This window comes from Dunckerocampus dactyliophorus, chromosome 15, assembly GCF_027744805.1.
Source record: "Dunckerocampus dactyliophorus isolate RoL2022-P2 chromosome 15, RoL_Ddac_1.1, whole genome shotgun sequence".
NCBI classification, from domain to species: domain Eukaryota; kingdom Metazoa; phylum Chordata; class Actinopteri; order Syngnathiformes; family Syngnathidae; genus Dunckerocampus; species Dunckerocampus dactyliophorus.
The window spans coordinates 2499250-2515599 of record NC_072833.1 but is presented as its reverse complement, the minus strand read 5'-3'; the positions used below and the strand labels follow the sequence as shown (position 1 = coordinate 2515599).

Sequence of the window (16350 nt, the reverse complement as noted above, 5' to 3'; positions counted from 1 at the left end):
ATGCCAGACCACTTGAGAGAGGCAGAGAGACGCAGGAGGGGAAATAATTGAGGCATCCATTAGGAAGAGTTTAAAAACAGTAATTGCAATATGTATGATTAGGAAAAAGAACAGTACGTTCAAAAGGGAGCTTCTGCTGACTCATCTTTGGCGCCCTCCCAATTTATTTTCATACTATCGCCAGGCCACAACCGACTACAATGCTGGTTAAAGGTCCCATATTATACCATTTTTCAACAATTTAAAATATGGTCCCAATGCAAAATAGAATAGTGCATTGGATGTGTGCCTATTCACTGATGATGATGATCAAATTATCAAACTTACAGCTCCTACAGCTGACTGACAAGATCCTTGGTATAGAGCTATTTGAACATGTGAAGTGAACCCTGCATTTTTACAAAGTGGACTTGGAAGGCTCATCTTGGTAGCAGGTCAGAGGCTAGTATCATATCAGCAGGATTTTTCCCGATGACGTGGTGAAAAGCCACAATTGAAAAATGATGTTGGAGCACCTCTTCTCTCAAGAGTGGTTGATAACAGATTTTTTCACTTTTGGTGCTCATAAACAGATGAGAAGCCCGTTTCCGCCACTGAAAATCCCAATGGTAAGTCATAATTATGAGAAAAAAACGTCAAAATTATAAGACAAAATGTCCTAATTATGAGATACAAAGTTATAATTATAAGAAAATGGTAAGTCATAATTATGAGAAAAAATGTCTAAATTATGAGATAAAAAAGTCATAATTATGAGAAACAATGTCAAAATGATGAGATAAAAAGTCGAAATTATGAGTTAAAAAGTAAAAATTGTGAGATAGAAAGCCATAACTATGAGATAAAAAGTCAAAATTCCGAGATAAAAAAATCATAATTAAGAGATAAAAAGTCAAAATGATGAGATGCAAAAGTGCGCATGTGCCGAGTGCCATATGCCAAAGGTTGCAGTAAAGAATGTGACTTTTTTTTCTTTTTATCTCATAATTTCGATTTTTTAATCTCATAAATATGACTCACCTGGGATTTTTTTTTCTTTTGGTGGTAGAAACGGGCTTCCATATAAACAGGCTCTATGGCCACATATTAATGTAAGCACGTCATTAAAAAATCTGGGAACCTTTGATATGTCCCAATGAAACATAGTCATTCAAGTATGCCCCCTAGTGGCTTGGAGCAGCATAGCGATAACATTAGAGCAATCTGATTGGACAGTTGCACCGTTTTTTTTTTGTTTTTTGTTTTTTGTTTTTTTTACAATGGTAAGAAGAGGAATATAAACGCGTGCTGACAAAGTCAATATGTAAAATCTTGCTTTCAAAAGGAATTAAGTTGGAATTCAGATGAGAGAGAAATCTGTGTCGCTTCATTCCGAGCCGCCTCTTCGCTCCCTCGAGCCACTGCTCATCTGTCCTTCAACATTAACCATCTCTCTGCTATTACTCCTCCGTCTCATCCCTCGCTCGCTGGCTGAGTCACGCTTGGCCCCTCCAACCTCGCAAGGCAAGCTTACACATATACATAAAGCACATATGCATGAGTGTGTGCACATCATCGCCCACTCGCACATTTACCACCATGAAGGTGGAGGATGAGAGGAAAGGGTAGAAAAAATAGTATCACATTCTCCTTGCTGCGTTGCGTGCACAACTAAATCGGAATGCGTATGGATAGGAATCAAAGCAAGAAAACAGCGAATGCGGAATAGCCTACGGGAGGCTTGAGCGAGATGCTGACCCTAATCACTCGCGTTGAGATGCAACATCAGGGTCAGTGGCGAGTTGAAAACATGAGGAACGCAGCCAGCTGTCACATGTATTTAACATGAGCACTTTCACATCACATGGTAAAGAGTCAAGAAAAGCGCCGGTTTCATTCCACTGCCCGAAAGCCGCTCCTTATAAGGAGAGACGTGGCTACCGCGGGCCTCCGCACGCAAAAAAAAAAAAAAACACACACACCGAGGCGGAGGGAAAGAAAGTGAAAGGAGGAGGAGGGTGCTCCTGTAGGGAAAGTAAAACACTCCACCCTTGCAATCTTTCCTATTTCCAGCGAACAATGAGAGAGCGCATCAAAGTGAAAGTTTAATAGGACTCGTGGGTGGACGAGTGCTAGCTCATTTGTCCTTCGCTTCCTCATCTTCTGCAGCTTTTTTTTTATCTCCCTTCCCTCTCCCCCACCTAGCTTCCTAAACAAACATGCAGGTTTGAGCACCATCTGTTAGGCATGAGCGTTCATGTGTGAAACACGCACGTCGTGAACGCGCTCCAAAGCCCAGACATTTTCTAAAGGGTTTCTTTCTCGCTGTCATGTATCCAGAAAAGAGTACGGAGAGTGAAGGGGGAATAATGAGTCATACGTTGACGAAAAGAGTGCAGACGGCAGAGTCCAGGCCAAGTGAGCGATGACACACAGATGATCGTCGCCGTCTTTTTAGAGGATGGTATCATGCATCAAACACAGGTCGGGCCTTAAAGACATGGCTTTTTATAAACTGCTGAGTCAGCGTGCCACCCAGAGCCCCTGTTATTAATGTGTTAGCACCATGGCAGCTTAGAAAACAAGAAACTTTTGGACCACTCATAGCGCCACCCGTCCTCATCCCTCATTCATTTTTAATCCATAACATTCTCACTTTCCTTTGCTAGCTCAATCAACTATTTCTTCATTTCCATAAGCTACCATGCATTTTTGCAAACACCGCACTGGTCACTTTTTATTTTGCATCCATCTCGACAGTTCCTTGCTTTCCAATCTTACATTTTCCCTCTCCATTCTCCATTGCATTTTGCTGAGAAAAGCTTTTTTTCCATCAGTAAATAAACTCAGCTTCTTTCTACATGCCAGGGGTGTCCAAACTTTTTCCAGCGAGGGCCACATACTGAAAAATGAAAGGATGCAAGGTCTGCTTTGATTATTGCAAACCAACCCATGTAGATATGCTAAGAAGTTATATAGATTTCAAGAAAAAAAACTGCATCTCAGCTTTGTGATATAAATGAAAAAGCTCATTCCTATTATGAACTTCGGCCTTTGCTCTTTTTTTCTCCCATTTTGCCAGTTTTTTTTTTAATGTTCCAAATATTTAAACTTTCTTCTTAAATAATCTTCGTAAATTTTCTTCTCGGAATATTATCACTTTATTACCATAATGCGAAAGCTTTTTCCCCCATCCTCATTTTCCAAAAATGAGAACTTTAGTTTGTTTTGTTTGTTTCTCGTGATATTACACATTTAAAAACTTTTCTTTTTCTTTATTGTTATTACTTTTTAACTCCATGCCTCTAAAATGAGACTATTTTCCCTCATAATATTACGGGTTAATTCTTGTAAAATTGCGGCTTTTTTTCTTGTTACAATTGGACTTTTTTGCCTTTATATTTTGACTTTATTCTTGTAAAATGGAAGCTGTTTCTTTCCCATTTCTGCTGTTGTTTATTTAAAAATGCTCCTTCTATTTTGACTTTGTTCTTGTAAATTTTCTTCTTGTAATTATGACTTTATTCTCGTAACATAACTTTTTCCGCAACCTAATTTTCCAAAAAGTACAATTTAATTTGTTGTTTTGTATATTTTTCACAATATTCTGACTTTAAAAATAAGTATTCTTTCTTTAATATTTCAACTTAATATTCTTAATCTGTTATTTATCTTCTGTTATTTATGATATTATTTTCATAAAATTTAGACTTTTTCTTGTTAGATTACAACTTTTTTGTCTTAATATTTTGACTTTATTCTCGTAAAATTACAGCTGCTTTTTCATTTCTGCCATTTTTTTCCCTCTCATATTTCTGACTTTATTCCCATAATATTTTGACTTTATTCTGGTAACATTTTTACTTTTTTTTCGCAACTTAATTTCCCAACAGTTACAACTTTATTGTTTTGTTTTTCCATTATATTTAGATTTTACAAAAATAATATTTCTTTAATATTTCAACTTTATGCCACTATAATGACGCTATTTTTCATCATAATATTACAACATGATTCTCGTAAAATGACAACTTTTTTTCTTAATATGTTGACGTAGATTTTTCCATTTTTGCTGTTGTTTTTTTTAAATTAAATTTTCTTAATTCTATTATTAGAATGTGTTGCGGGCCAATTAAAAACAGCTGCGGGCCGCAAATGGCCCCCAGGCCACACTTTGGACACACCTGTTCTATACCTTTTCAGACGTGGTGAATTGTGCAAGTGTAAACAAGAGATGTTCTTTAAAGTAAGATTCAATTTTTTTTATATACAATAAAATTCACTGCTGGATTCTGTTCAATGGGGCGGCTTTGTGTTAATGAAATTAGAAATGCTGCGTTCAAAGCCAAATGTAATAACATTAAGTGCTGAGCAGCAGATTATAAGCCTTTAACGAGTGAGCAAGTTGAGCGGCTCATGGTGGATTCAGGCACCACTGTTTTTGGTCCTGCATACAAACAGAATTGTCTTAACCCATCAATTATTCAATGCAATGCATGATTGTTAAATTGTCTTTAATGGGGGGAACCCAGTGCACTGCAAACGTGAAACGTTAAAAACATTTATTGCGCACCTGATTTAAAGGAATAAGCATGCAGATTGCCCACACTAAACAAGAAGCACACACACAAACACAAAACAGCTGGCACCCACTTTTACATGGCAGAGAAAGGAACAACTATGCAAATAAATAAATAAAACGCATGGGTACACACACACGCAAAAATCAGCCTCAAAAACACAGCTCCCTTCACCCCCACCCACTCGTTCACAATGGCACACACACGCCAGCTCTGACGACACGCAGCTCGCCTGGAGTACAGCCGGCAGTAGTTAGCAGGAAGGACAGTGTGGTTATTGTTTAGTTCCCTACTGGATGGATGGAGCAATGATGCCGACTATTTAGAGGGAAGGAAAGACAGAAGAGTAGGAGAAATGAATGAAGGAAACCATAACATTCCAGGCATTCCGTATTGCTTTTTTCTTCCCTGCGCTTCCCCCCCCCCCCTCCATGTGAGACGTGCTGACCTGCAGCGATCAAACGGTTGCAGTGAAACTAATCATTCTCTCTCTCAGTGAGTGAGAAGAGAAAAGACCGCACACGCTATGGCAGTGCTATTCAACCAGCGGTGCACGGGCCAAAGCCGGCCTGGGAATGACATCAGATTAGCCCAGGAGTTGTGACAAACTCAGGAGTGACTAACAGCAGAAGATTCCTAAAAACAGCAGTGGCAGTGTGTGCTAGCATGACTTAACTTGACAATGTGCACAGAACAAACATGCACATTGGTATGACGCCCCCTGGGGGATATAGGGGCAAATAATTTTGATGGGTTAAAAAAAAGATGAATTTTGATTAAGAGTACTTCCGGTTCTTAGTTGTTCAGGACGGAAACAGAACAGAGACGACAATGGAGCGAGAGAAGTTGATTGAGTTTTATTATGAGTTGGGACTAAAATGCAGATATATTAAAACAGTGCTTAGCAGTAGAAAAGGGTAAAAAAGGGCCCGCATAATGTCCTGATTTGGGACCTCTTTTGACTCTCTTTTTACAAGCGGTTAACCAGACTGAATGAGAGGGATTAGAAAGTTCTGCAAGATGACGTAAAACTTATTGCTTTATCTTGAAAAAGTTCTTGAGCTATGTTGCAAAAATGTGTCTGTTTTTTTTTTTTGAAACATCAAATGAATTTCGCATGTCCCCTAGGGGCTCCGTAGAGTAGCACTCAATAACGTCATCAAACCTTACCTCTGTGCATTCCCACACAGCATTTGGGAACGACCATGAGGTGAAAGAAGAAGGGGAAAAACACAATAAGTGTGTGCAGCGTCTGAGAAAGTTGGCACACGTACACAACTACACGGGAAGGGTTGCCACTAAAAATAAATAAAAGCCCTTACGGTATTTCCAAAATTGATGTGCATTTTCTTTTTTTTTTTTTTTTTGGAAAAGTGTCTTTTTTTTTTTTTTAAATCATTGCACCTGAATGTTTTCCGGTACTGGTCAGTGGGTATATCTGGTTGGGGACCCTGATATAGAGGATCTTTGGTAGTAGGTTCTTAAAGTAAAATCAGGATGACACACTATCCTGTAATGCAGGCTGATACATTACTGCATATCATAGCAACTCGAAGGTACCATGCAGCTATGCCCCGCCCCTTCTCTGCCTTCTTCCTGCAGCTTTGTAGCACGTTCCTAAAAACACCAGAGCACTGCCATACAGAGAACCTTTGACTGGCTTTCTTGCAGCAGGTCTTTGCTTTGACATAACACACAAAATTTAAAAAAAAAAATCAAGGAAAAGTCCAGGCCCCCGGTCCTTAGCCTTCTGAACATGTGACCCCCAGAACAATTTATGCTGCATAACCCTGGTCTTTGGTCACACTATCCATTCCAGTGATTGTACCTGCATGGCCAGGCCAGCTCCACAGGCCCAGATGGAGCGCGAGGAGATGAGTCAATGGTGAACTGCTGTCAAGTGGAAAATTCTTCCTAGTCACTTCTAATGAAAAAATGTAACTCAGAGAAAACGATGAGTGCATAGCTCTCACCAGGATTGCACATTATGTGGCTTCTTGGTTAGGAAGCCTGCATACATTTTTTGCTTGTTGTGCAAAGTAAGGACTGGTTACTATGGCGGTCGTCATGGCTAAGAACGACTGGAGTGAAGGTGCGAGAGGAGGACGGAAGCGTGGAGGGTGGAGCTGAGGTGCACATTCTTCAGCAAGCGAGGGGAGTTGGGAGTGGGAGTGGGAAGGGGGTGACCCAAGGTGCGTGGTCATAAATTAGCAAGGGCACTTTACTGTATTTCTAACATGGCGATCCAGGAGAGAGCTGACTCACTGTGTGATGACACAAATAGGGAGGAAGAACTAAGAAGCTGAAAAGGAAGCTGTGGGGTTAAAGGAGAGTGAGGTGAAGAATGAAGGTGAAAAAGTGATTCTTTCAAGCCCTAACATGCTTAATATCTTATGCGAGGGCTAACCAAGTGCTGCTTTCTCAGTGCAAGTGTTGGAACACACACGTGACACTTGAGAATGAGTCACTGGGTGGTCGTGAGTGACAAGGACTATGTTCTCTTGTACAATTTTCCAGTCTCCTGCCAGCAGACGAGTCGCGTAGCATCCTGATCTGAGCCCACGCGCTTTGTCTGTTCTGTTCTCATGGCAGCAAAAAAACAGTATTATACCAGATCATGCCGAGCAGGGATTCCAGGATTCTCCGACAACGTACCTGTGTTTCCTCCTGTACCACCCTGTACTGCTCCTTCCACACGGCCATCTTTGTGGCTTCGTCCTTCCTCAGCGCACGTTCTTTCTTCAGCTCCGGACTCCAGAAGGTTTTGATGGAGTTCATGGACGAGCTCAGCTTGGACTCCTTGGCATCCAACTATAATAAAGTGACATTCTAGCTGTAAAGATGCAACGTCAGCTCAGAGATTGTATAAATTCTACATGTTCTGAATGCGACTGTTCATTAGAAAGCAGGATTACACACACAAAAAAAAAATCAATGGATGGATCACCACAAAAGACTGGGGAGGGGTGGGCCATGGGCAAAGGAAGCGCAAATGATCTTACGTCTCTGCGGAGGAGTTCATTCTCTCTCAGGACTTCTCTCAGCTGGGTCTGCAGGTCTGTCATGGCGCCCTCCCTCACCTGCTAACCCACATACACAAAAATGAGCTTTGCATGTAATAAAAAATACATTCTGAACAGCTACAGTATTCAGAGTGTTGCGTATGACAAATCATCATGAGTAGACGGGAGGGAGGTATCGTAAAGAGGTGATGACTAATGTTGCAGAGGCAGTGGGAGTTTTTAGAATCTGCACACTTCTTATGCTTTTAATTGGATGGCATTTTTCAGACACACTCACTCAGCTTTAGGAATGAAAGCATCACCTGTCTCATGGAGTGGGGCACAGTGGCAGCCAGCGGGGTCTGGCCTTGCCCCTCCCCACCAAACGCTATAGCATCACTGGACATGACTCCACCAGCACCTCCTCCTACTCCAGAGTTGATGTTGGGGCTGCTCCCCACAAAGGCAGACCGCACCCCGTAGGGCACCCTCGCCCCGGCCCTGCCCAGCGTCATGGTGCTTTTCGGCAGCGAGGGATTCAAGCCGCTCCCAAGGCTCCCGAGTCCAACTGGCTCTTCTGCTCCGTCTGTGAAGTACAACGGACCCCCTGTGGCGTAAGCTGCGTTGAGCGACTGGATGTTCTCCATGGACAAGGTTTTTCCGGAGCCCGTGAGCCCGCCACTGGTGGAGCTGCTGCTGCCATTCCGCCGGTGTCCCAAACGTGGGGAGCGGGGGAGCCGGGGGGAACGTCCAGGGCTTTCTGAGCCGTTACCGTTGGATCCCACGACGTCCAGCTTGGAGACGGAACGGGAGCTTCCGTACATGATGATGGTGGAGTAAAAAATCAAGTAATAACAATCCTGGTAGGCAATTTGTGTCCTAATGGGTGCACTCGTGTAAAAGTGTGCAGCTGTAGTGAAAACATTTGTCAGGGGGCACTTCTTCTCTGTTACACAATTTATAGGCAAACCCTACTGTAATGTATGTCCCCCTGTTAGTCTTCCACTGGAGTTTTTCCTGACACCGCTGTGATGACTGTAATCCACACAGGCACAGAGGCAGCCCACAAAACGGGCAATCACTGAGTCACCTATGGAGGAGGAGGAGGAAATGTGAGCAAAACACAATCACATTTTAGTTAAATACAGTTCTGTGTGCAACATGATGCATCATCACCTTTACACTCTATGCTTGATAACATTGCTCGGTTTTGACTGACATTTCTATGTCCACGTTAAGCGACCCATTCGAGTGTTTTGGCCTCAATGTCAGAAATGACTCCAAAGCCCCTGCAGCAGCGTGTGAGCAATGCATGCTTCCAACTGCACTGATCTTTGGCTGGCGAGATGCTCACTCGCAGCCAGCCGTGTGCGCTCTGCAGAAACAGGGAGCCATCTGCGGCGTTTTCCCTCAGGGGGGCCGTGAACCCACACCTGGATGAGGCCGGCTCACACACACACACACACGCACACACAGTACAAACACGCAGCCAATCAAATGAAAGCACGCAGACAGACAGCATAGACCTGAGTTGACAGATGCACATACATGAACAGCTCAGTGGCCCACAATTGACCATCATGTTAGTAATAATGCTTCACTTGACAGCAAAGATAGTGGAGAGAGAGAGAGAGTGTGTGTGTGTGTGTGTGTGTGTGTGTGTGTGTGTGTGTGTGCGCGCTGACCTGTAGATAATCTATTGTACACGTCCTAATTTGCTTACACTACATCTCCAGTTCTGGTTAGAAGTTTACAAGCAGTCATCATGGGCTAAAATGTCTTACTGATTTATTTGAACCAGTGATGTTTAAAAGAAGAATTAGGTGGACAATTTTGAATTTATTTTGGATTTTCTCTCATTTACATAAGGTCAGAATTCCACATACAGGCTCACATATAGGAGGTGTCCGATTGGTTAGCATGTTGGCCACACAGTCAGGAGATGGGGAAGACCTGGGTTGGAATCTCCGCTTGGGCATCTCGGTGTGGAGTTTGCATGTGCGTGCATGGGGTTTCTCCGGGTACTCCAGTTTCCTGCCAGAGTGGCGGCAGCCTCTCTGGTACCCCTGTCAGGAGACTCATCCATATATACATACAGTCACCTAAATCTTGTAATAAGTGGTGCTAAAGGTTCCAGAATGTCTTTTAACTCGACAAGGCCAAGCCCTCTTAACTTCTCCTTAGTGATCATGATTGACTGCTGATGATAGTGTCTATTTGGCAGCATAAAAGGATTTGATAGTACCACTCCCTGGAAGAAGAGTGGACAAATATCCAGCCAGAATTGACCCAGAATCCTGGTGATGGTTACGAAAAGTATTTGATTAGACAAAATTCAGTCTGGTGCCCTCAATTCTTGGTTTTAAAAATCACTGAAGATGTTTGTTGTATAATCATTCCCCCCTACAAAAAGACAAATAAATGATTAAGGGTCCAAAATTCATGACATTCATTCCCATGATCAGTGTATACATTTGATCCAGTATACATACTGTATAATTCTAATTCTAAGAACATTTCAAAACTTGCACACACACTCGTTGTTATTAAAAATGAATGAAGATGTACATTACCCCACACCAGGGGTGTCCAAAGCGGGGGCCATTTCAGGCTCACTGTTATTTTTTTATTGGCCCGCAGCACACTCTAAAAAATATAATGTAAAATGTGATGTAAAAAATACTTTTTTAAAAGTCATAATGTTGTAAGAAACAAACAAAACATCAAATAAAGTTGTTTTTTTTTAAGTGTAAAGAAATAAAGTCATAATTATGAGAACAAAATGGGATTTTTTTAAATAAGCAACAGCAGAAATGAAAAAAAAATGCTCTAATTTTACGAGAATAAAGTCAAAATATTAAGAGAAAAAAGTTGAAGTCTAACAAGAAAAAACAAACGCAATTTTATGAGAAATAACTTGTAATATTAGGAGGAAAAATAATGTCATTTTAGTAGCATAGAGTTTAAATATTAAAGAAAAATATTTTTAAAAAATTAAGTTGGAATATTATGAGAAGCAAACAAAACAAAATAAAGCTGTCATTTTTGTAAAATTAGGTTGGGGAAAAGTTATAATATTATGGGAATAAAGTGAAAATATTATGGGAATAAAGGCACAATTTTACAAGAAGAAAATTTACAAGAATTATTTAAGAAGAAAGTTGAAATATTTTGGAAAAAAAACAAGTATAAAAATGGGGGGAAAAAAGAGCAAAGACCGAAGATCATTGTAATAATACAGTTTATCACCTATATCACAAATCTTTTTTCTTGAAAAATATATAACTTGGCTGGCGACCATTCCAGGGTATACCCCGCCTCTCGCCTGAAGTCAGCTGGGATAGGCTCCAGCATACCCCCACGACCCTAGTGAGGATCAGTGGCATAGAAGGTGGATAAGTTGTTAGCATATCTACTACATGTGTTGCTTTACAAAATACCAAAGTGGCCCTTGCATGGTTTCATTTTTCCAAAATTGATGGCTCATGGATAGTGCTCGCTATAAAAATTTTAAAAAAGACAAAACTGAGCAGGAGGGGCATCACAAGTTTGGATACATCATAGGATCGACCAAAGCATATGACTGTCTGAGACCCATCTGCAAAAGGCAATCACGTGAAAAACACTCAAAAACAGTGTGCTGCCATCTGCAAAACACTGTTAAGACTGTGCGCTGCATTTTTTGTTTCCGATGCAATTGAGACGCGACACTTTGGAAGCATACAAGTAATTCTTTTTTCCAGCCACTTCAGTAGCTTTGTGGCCAAGGAGCCTGCAGTGGCACTCTTGAGAAGAAAAAGCAAAGAGTCAGAAATAGAGACAAACAGATGCATAAATGTAGGTTTAGCTTGTGCTTACTGTGTGACTCAACACATGCTGGGAAAACACACCTAAAGCACAAAAAGAAACTTCTTTTTTTTAACTTTTATTGAGAGACAACATTGTTCAACTGCTGCATAGCATAGCCACACGGAGCAAATGTCATTCCCTATGCAGCTCACAGCCCTCAGGGGGCACCTTGGTTACATTACGTCCCTCAGCATTAATGCAGAATTTCCAAAGGAAGGTTTACGCTTATTTATTTATACTTTTAACCATGATTAAATCCTTTGCCTTCCTCGCTGGGCTGCTGTCTCATCTTTCCTCCACACCCACCCTGTTGCCATAGACCTCATAAAATCTTAGAATATCACACTGTCTTCCTGATGCTCCACAAGTCCTTCTTTCTCTCCAGAGGCATTCCTGGAGGTGTTGTGCATGTTCTATTAATGTGACAACTGATGACGACACTTCTGGGAATTGAAAACAGATGAATATCACAACACTTACAACATTTGGGGGTCCAAAAATCTTAGTCCACCGCGAATTCATTCAAAATAATGACCAAGAAATAAAGTATGTGAAAATATGTTTGCGCGCTACCAAATGCAAATACTCCCAAAGCAACAGGTGGTGCTATAAAGACGTTTTTTTTTTTTTTTTTTTAATCAGAATGTTGAAAAAAAAGAAGAAAACAACAGATGACAAATGCAAAAAAAAACAGAGAATAATTTGTTAGAATATTTTAAAAATATGTGTGAAAATATAATAAATATTAAAAATGGAAAAAATATATATAAGTGCATGGCTCAGATCAAGGGTACCCTTTGCTGTCTTCAGCTTCACTTGAGTAGTATTTGAAATTGTTGTTCTAACAATGTGTACTATCCCTATCACTCTGATGTTTAGAGAGTGAGGAAGCTTACCAAACCATAAATTAAGCCTGTTCATGTTTTTATTTTGCACTAGCACGTCTATGTTGTAAAAGAGTGTCTATATTTGGACATTGAAATGTTACATGTAAAGCATGTCTACTTTTGTTGTGAAATTAACAATACTTTCTCTGATAATTTTGTCATGATTTCTACTTAGAATTAGAATGATGTCTGAAATTGGTTTCTAATGTGTTTTATTCAAATATTCTTAGTGTAAAAAAAAAATAACTGTTGCGTAATCATTAGTGAAAAGTACATAACCTTTGTGTCCGCCACCCGATGAAAGTTTGGAGAACATAATTCCATGGAAAAACAAACCCCATGATGATTACAATGGTATATATTCATGAAATAATTACTCAACTCTGCAACTAAAGTGATTTTTTGTGTATAAAAGAGTAAAATAAGATTATTTGAACAAAAGTCTAACACCGAGTGGACACTGAGTTATGTACTTTACATTTAAGAAAGATTGAACTACGAAGGGTTTCTATGGGAAATGGAAGATGTCTCGAGCTCTGGTATGTTGGGTGTGTGTTTTGCTATGTTTGAAGTTTGTGTTGATAACATTACCAAGGTCTATCCACCAGTTTAAAATTTTTAATGTAACACTTGGGTACCCTTGATTTGAGCCATGCACATATTTAAATAAGAAGAACATTTAAGATTTATAATTACATAATTTATTCCTTTTTTTAATCCTACTAAAATTCGCAACAAAAAATGGAGGTGGTATCCCAAACTGCACTGTATATTACTATGCTAAAATGATTAGACCACCCTTGTTTCTTCAGTTTCTTGTTCATTTTCATGCCTGATACAACCAACTAAAGTTACCTTTGTTTGGACAAATATAACAATGACAACAAGAATAGCTTTTTTGGCAGTACAATGCGAGAGCTATTCATGTAATAACTTAAGTGATTTTGGTTATCGTCAAGAAAACAATGGAAGTTGCTAGGAGCTGAATTTGTTATCATCATTATATTTGTCCAAGCAAATGTACCTTTAGTTGTACCAGGCATTTAAATGGATCTATAGAGTGAAGAAACAAGGCTGGTGTAATCATTTTTCCATGACTGTATATACATATACACCTGTATATTACATTTCTGTGAGAGTGAATAATGTGTTCCATGGAAGATGTCTGAGTGAGATAGAGGCCTCACCGATGTGATGACTTGTAACTTTACCTCCTCAGGGGAGATAAAACACATGCGCACACACACAATATGGTTCGCAACACTGGTGATAAGCACCTGATAGCATCAGAGCTAGTCAGGAAGTGAACCAGTCATGGAGTCTATGCTGAATACAACAACAAGATGTATTTACACTCAAGAATTAACAAAGTAAATGCAGTGTAGTTTACCACACAGGCTCATCCTGCAAAGAGGAGGGCCGTGTGAAGTTGCCAAGCTAAATAAGGGTGAGGCGAAATGTAGTCTGGACACAAATAAATCCCTCAGCGTGAAATATAACAAACAAGGTGCCAGCAGATGAGTTTGGAGATGTGATTTGTGAAGGTTCAACACATTAAACCAGCCCTTCTCCCACTGAACCATTCAAGACTTGCAGTGTTTACTGTAATCTGCAGGAGGAAGCAAGTATCCTGGCTTGGTGTTCCTGTAGGAGGGGCACATGCATGGAGCTGTGGGAGAAAATCACAGCGTCCTTTTCCTCTTTCTCTCTCTTTCTCTCTCCCACTGAGCGTTGCACAACACAGGCAGCAGATTTCACGTCCCCGCCTGCATCAACACCATGCTATCAGATTCACAGTCCATTTGGTTTGCAAATGTGTTTATTATCTGCACAGAGAAGTGTAGTGTTTGCACCGCTTTGGCTTTGTAGTGGCGGTGCAGATACGGCGGCTTTGTTTAAAGGGAAATACAAGTTCTGTAAATTGCAATTACCTCAGAAGCTACAAGAAGCTGTCGCCAAGACAACACTGTCAAAAACAGGAAGCAGATATGGGGAAATACGAGCGCACACTTCATTCATACATAGTACCCGTACTTATAACGAACACACAAAACCTCTATTCCTTCAGTGGCAAATACATGGCAAAAACTGCTGAAAACGTGCACCAAGCAAACAACAACCTCCACCCGGGAATGTACAACAACAAGAGGGAAAACATTACATTGATCTGTATGCCCGCACGACACTAAACACTTTTTGCATATGAATATGTGGAGGAGAATCATGGAACAGCTTGAGCAACAAACTCGAGCAAAATACTCATATGAGCCATTGGAAGACAATGTACAAGCATACAGTATGTATGTCATCCAAAACAGCAGAGCACTCCTGTCACATTGAGGAACTTTGACTCACATTTGGCAGTAGGTCCTTAAAAACAGCAGCATGCATCCTGTCACATAGAGGATGTTTGATTCCTAAATACTGTAATACAGAGAATCTCTGATTACCATGTTTACAGCAGATCCCTACTGTCACATACAAAATCTTTGAATACTGGTTTTTGCAGCAGATTCCTAAAAACAGCATAACATTTCTATTATATGCAGCGGGGGTCGGCAACCTTTACTATCAAAAGAGCCATTTTGCCCTCACTCATACAAAAGAAAACCAGTCTGGTGCCGCAAACGTAACTGAAGTTCTAGTGTTTTTTACTTTTACAACATACAACAAACAGACGTGCAGTTTGCAAGGCCTTTGTGAGTCCTATCCGTATTAATTTGTGTAAAATTAAAATAAAACAGCCCACTTTAATATAATAAAAAACATAGTTGCAGATTGCCATTTTTTAAAGACGCTCGCTGCTGAGCTTCCCTCTGTCGGGGCAGGAAGATATGAGTTTGCTCTTCACACAGGATTGTAGGCTCTCATTTGTAACCGATACCGATTTTTTTTCTCCCCATGTATTCATGGTTGGGATTGCACGCTCAAGAAGCCACCTGCAGGTAGAGACAAGGTCTATAGAAGTGAATGTGACGCATGTTTTAATTGACTAATTATAGACATTTTTTAAAGTTTCACTTCGCACTCCAAGGTAGAAACTATATCGAAATTAATTCCATGAATAAATTACCTTTTTTTGTCATGACTGAAAGGAGCCACAAAAGAAGGCCGAGGAGCAGAGCCGGAGCAGCAGGTTGCCTACCCCTGACATAGAGGATGTTTGACTTTTTTTGCACCAGATTCCTAAAAACAGCGGAGCGCTGTACTGTAGGCTCTTGGTTTAAGCTACAGAGCAGAGATTTGGAGGTGCAATACACTGGCAACACGTTATTTGGTATTATTATGGTTCTTAGAACATTACACCAAAGGGAATGTGCATGCTAGGTTTGATTTCTCCACTAATGCTGGAAGTCAACTCCAAACAAGTCCCCCTTCCCCAACACGGCTGCTAAAGCTGAAAGCTCTGTTGCCATCAAATTTTAATTATGTTATTGGCGATGTTCCTAGGCACATGCACGCGCACACACACCAAGAAACACACGATTTAACACTAAAAACACACCAAAATAGTCCTTTAAAATGACAACATCCATGCTCAAGCTCTCTGACTGACAGCTAACTTCCACTACTCACCGTGGCGCGTAAAGGTTGTCAAATAAGCAACGATTTGACAAGCACGACGGTCCGAAAGGAGCTTCGAGCGGCTCCAACGGCTCTTGAAGCGCTCCGGGACGTTGTCAGACCGTTTTCGGCCGTCTTTCCACTCGCTATCCCCTCCTGGAGCAGTCTTTCCTTGCCCCTTCTCTCCCCCCCCCCAAAGACTGCCAGCTCCTCTACAGGCGGCTTCCCCAGTGCGCGGTCGCTCTGGTGACGTCATGACGCAAGTGCGCGTCCCCGAGACGTAGCCACTCCCTCTCGCACCACTAAATAGTGATGGAAATGTCCTCTCTTTTTAGAGAGCCGGTTCTTTTAGTCAAATTATGTGCATTGGTAAAATGCATTACTAATGTAAAAAATACATGATATCAAATGTTTTTTAATATTTAAATTGATTTATTTGAACCTCAATGAAGAGCTAAAAATATACATTATAGTATAATTTAATATTAT

The 16350-nt window shown here is 40.7% G+C and overlaps 1 protein-coding gene across 17 annotated transcripts in view; it reads right to left on the bottom strand.

The window, feature by feature from the left end:
* The window catches only part of LOC129194750 (ELKS/Rab6-interacting/CAST family member 1-like), a 73784-nt gene extending 57736 nt beyond the window's left edge, over nt 1-16048 (bottom strand). For all 17 annotated transcript variants that reach the window (XM_054800098.1, XM_054800099.1, XM_054800101.1 and 14 more), the window contains exons 1-4: nt 15874-16048; nt 7885-8651; nt 7562-7639; nt 7215-7370 (exon numbers count right to left, since the gene is read on the bottom strand). In XM_054800098.1, the coding sequence (XP_054656073.1) occupies nt 7215-7370; nt 7562-7639; nt 7885-8385 (735 nt within the window). In that variant the 5' untranslated portion in view covers nt 8386-8651; nt 15874-16048. The remainder of the gene's footprint in view (nt 1-7214; nt 7371-7561; nt 7640-7884; nt 8652-15873) is intronic.
* Between the last annotated feature and the right edge of the window lie 302 nt (nt 16049-16350).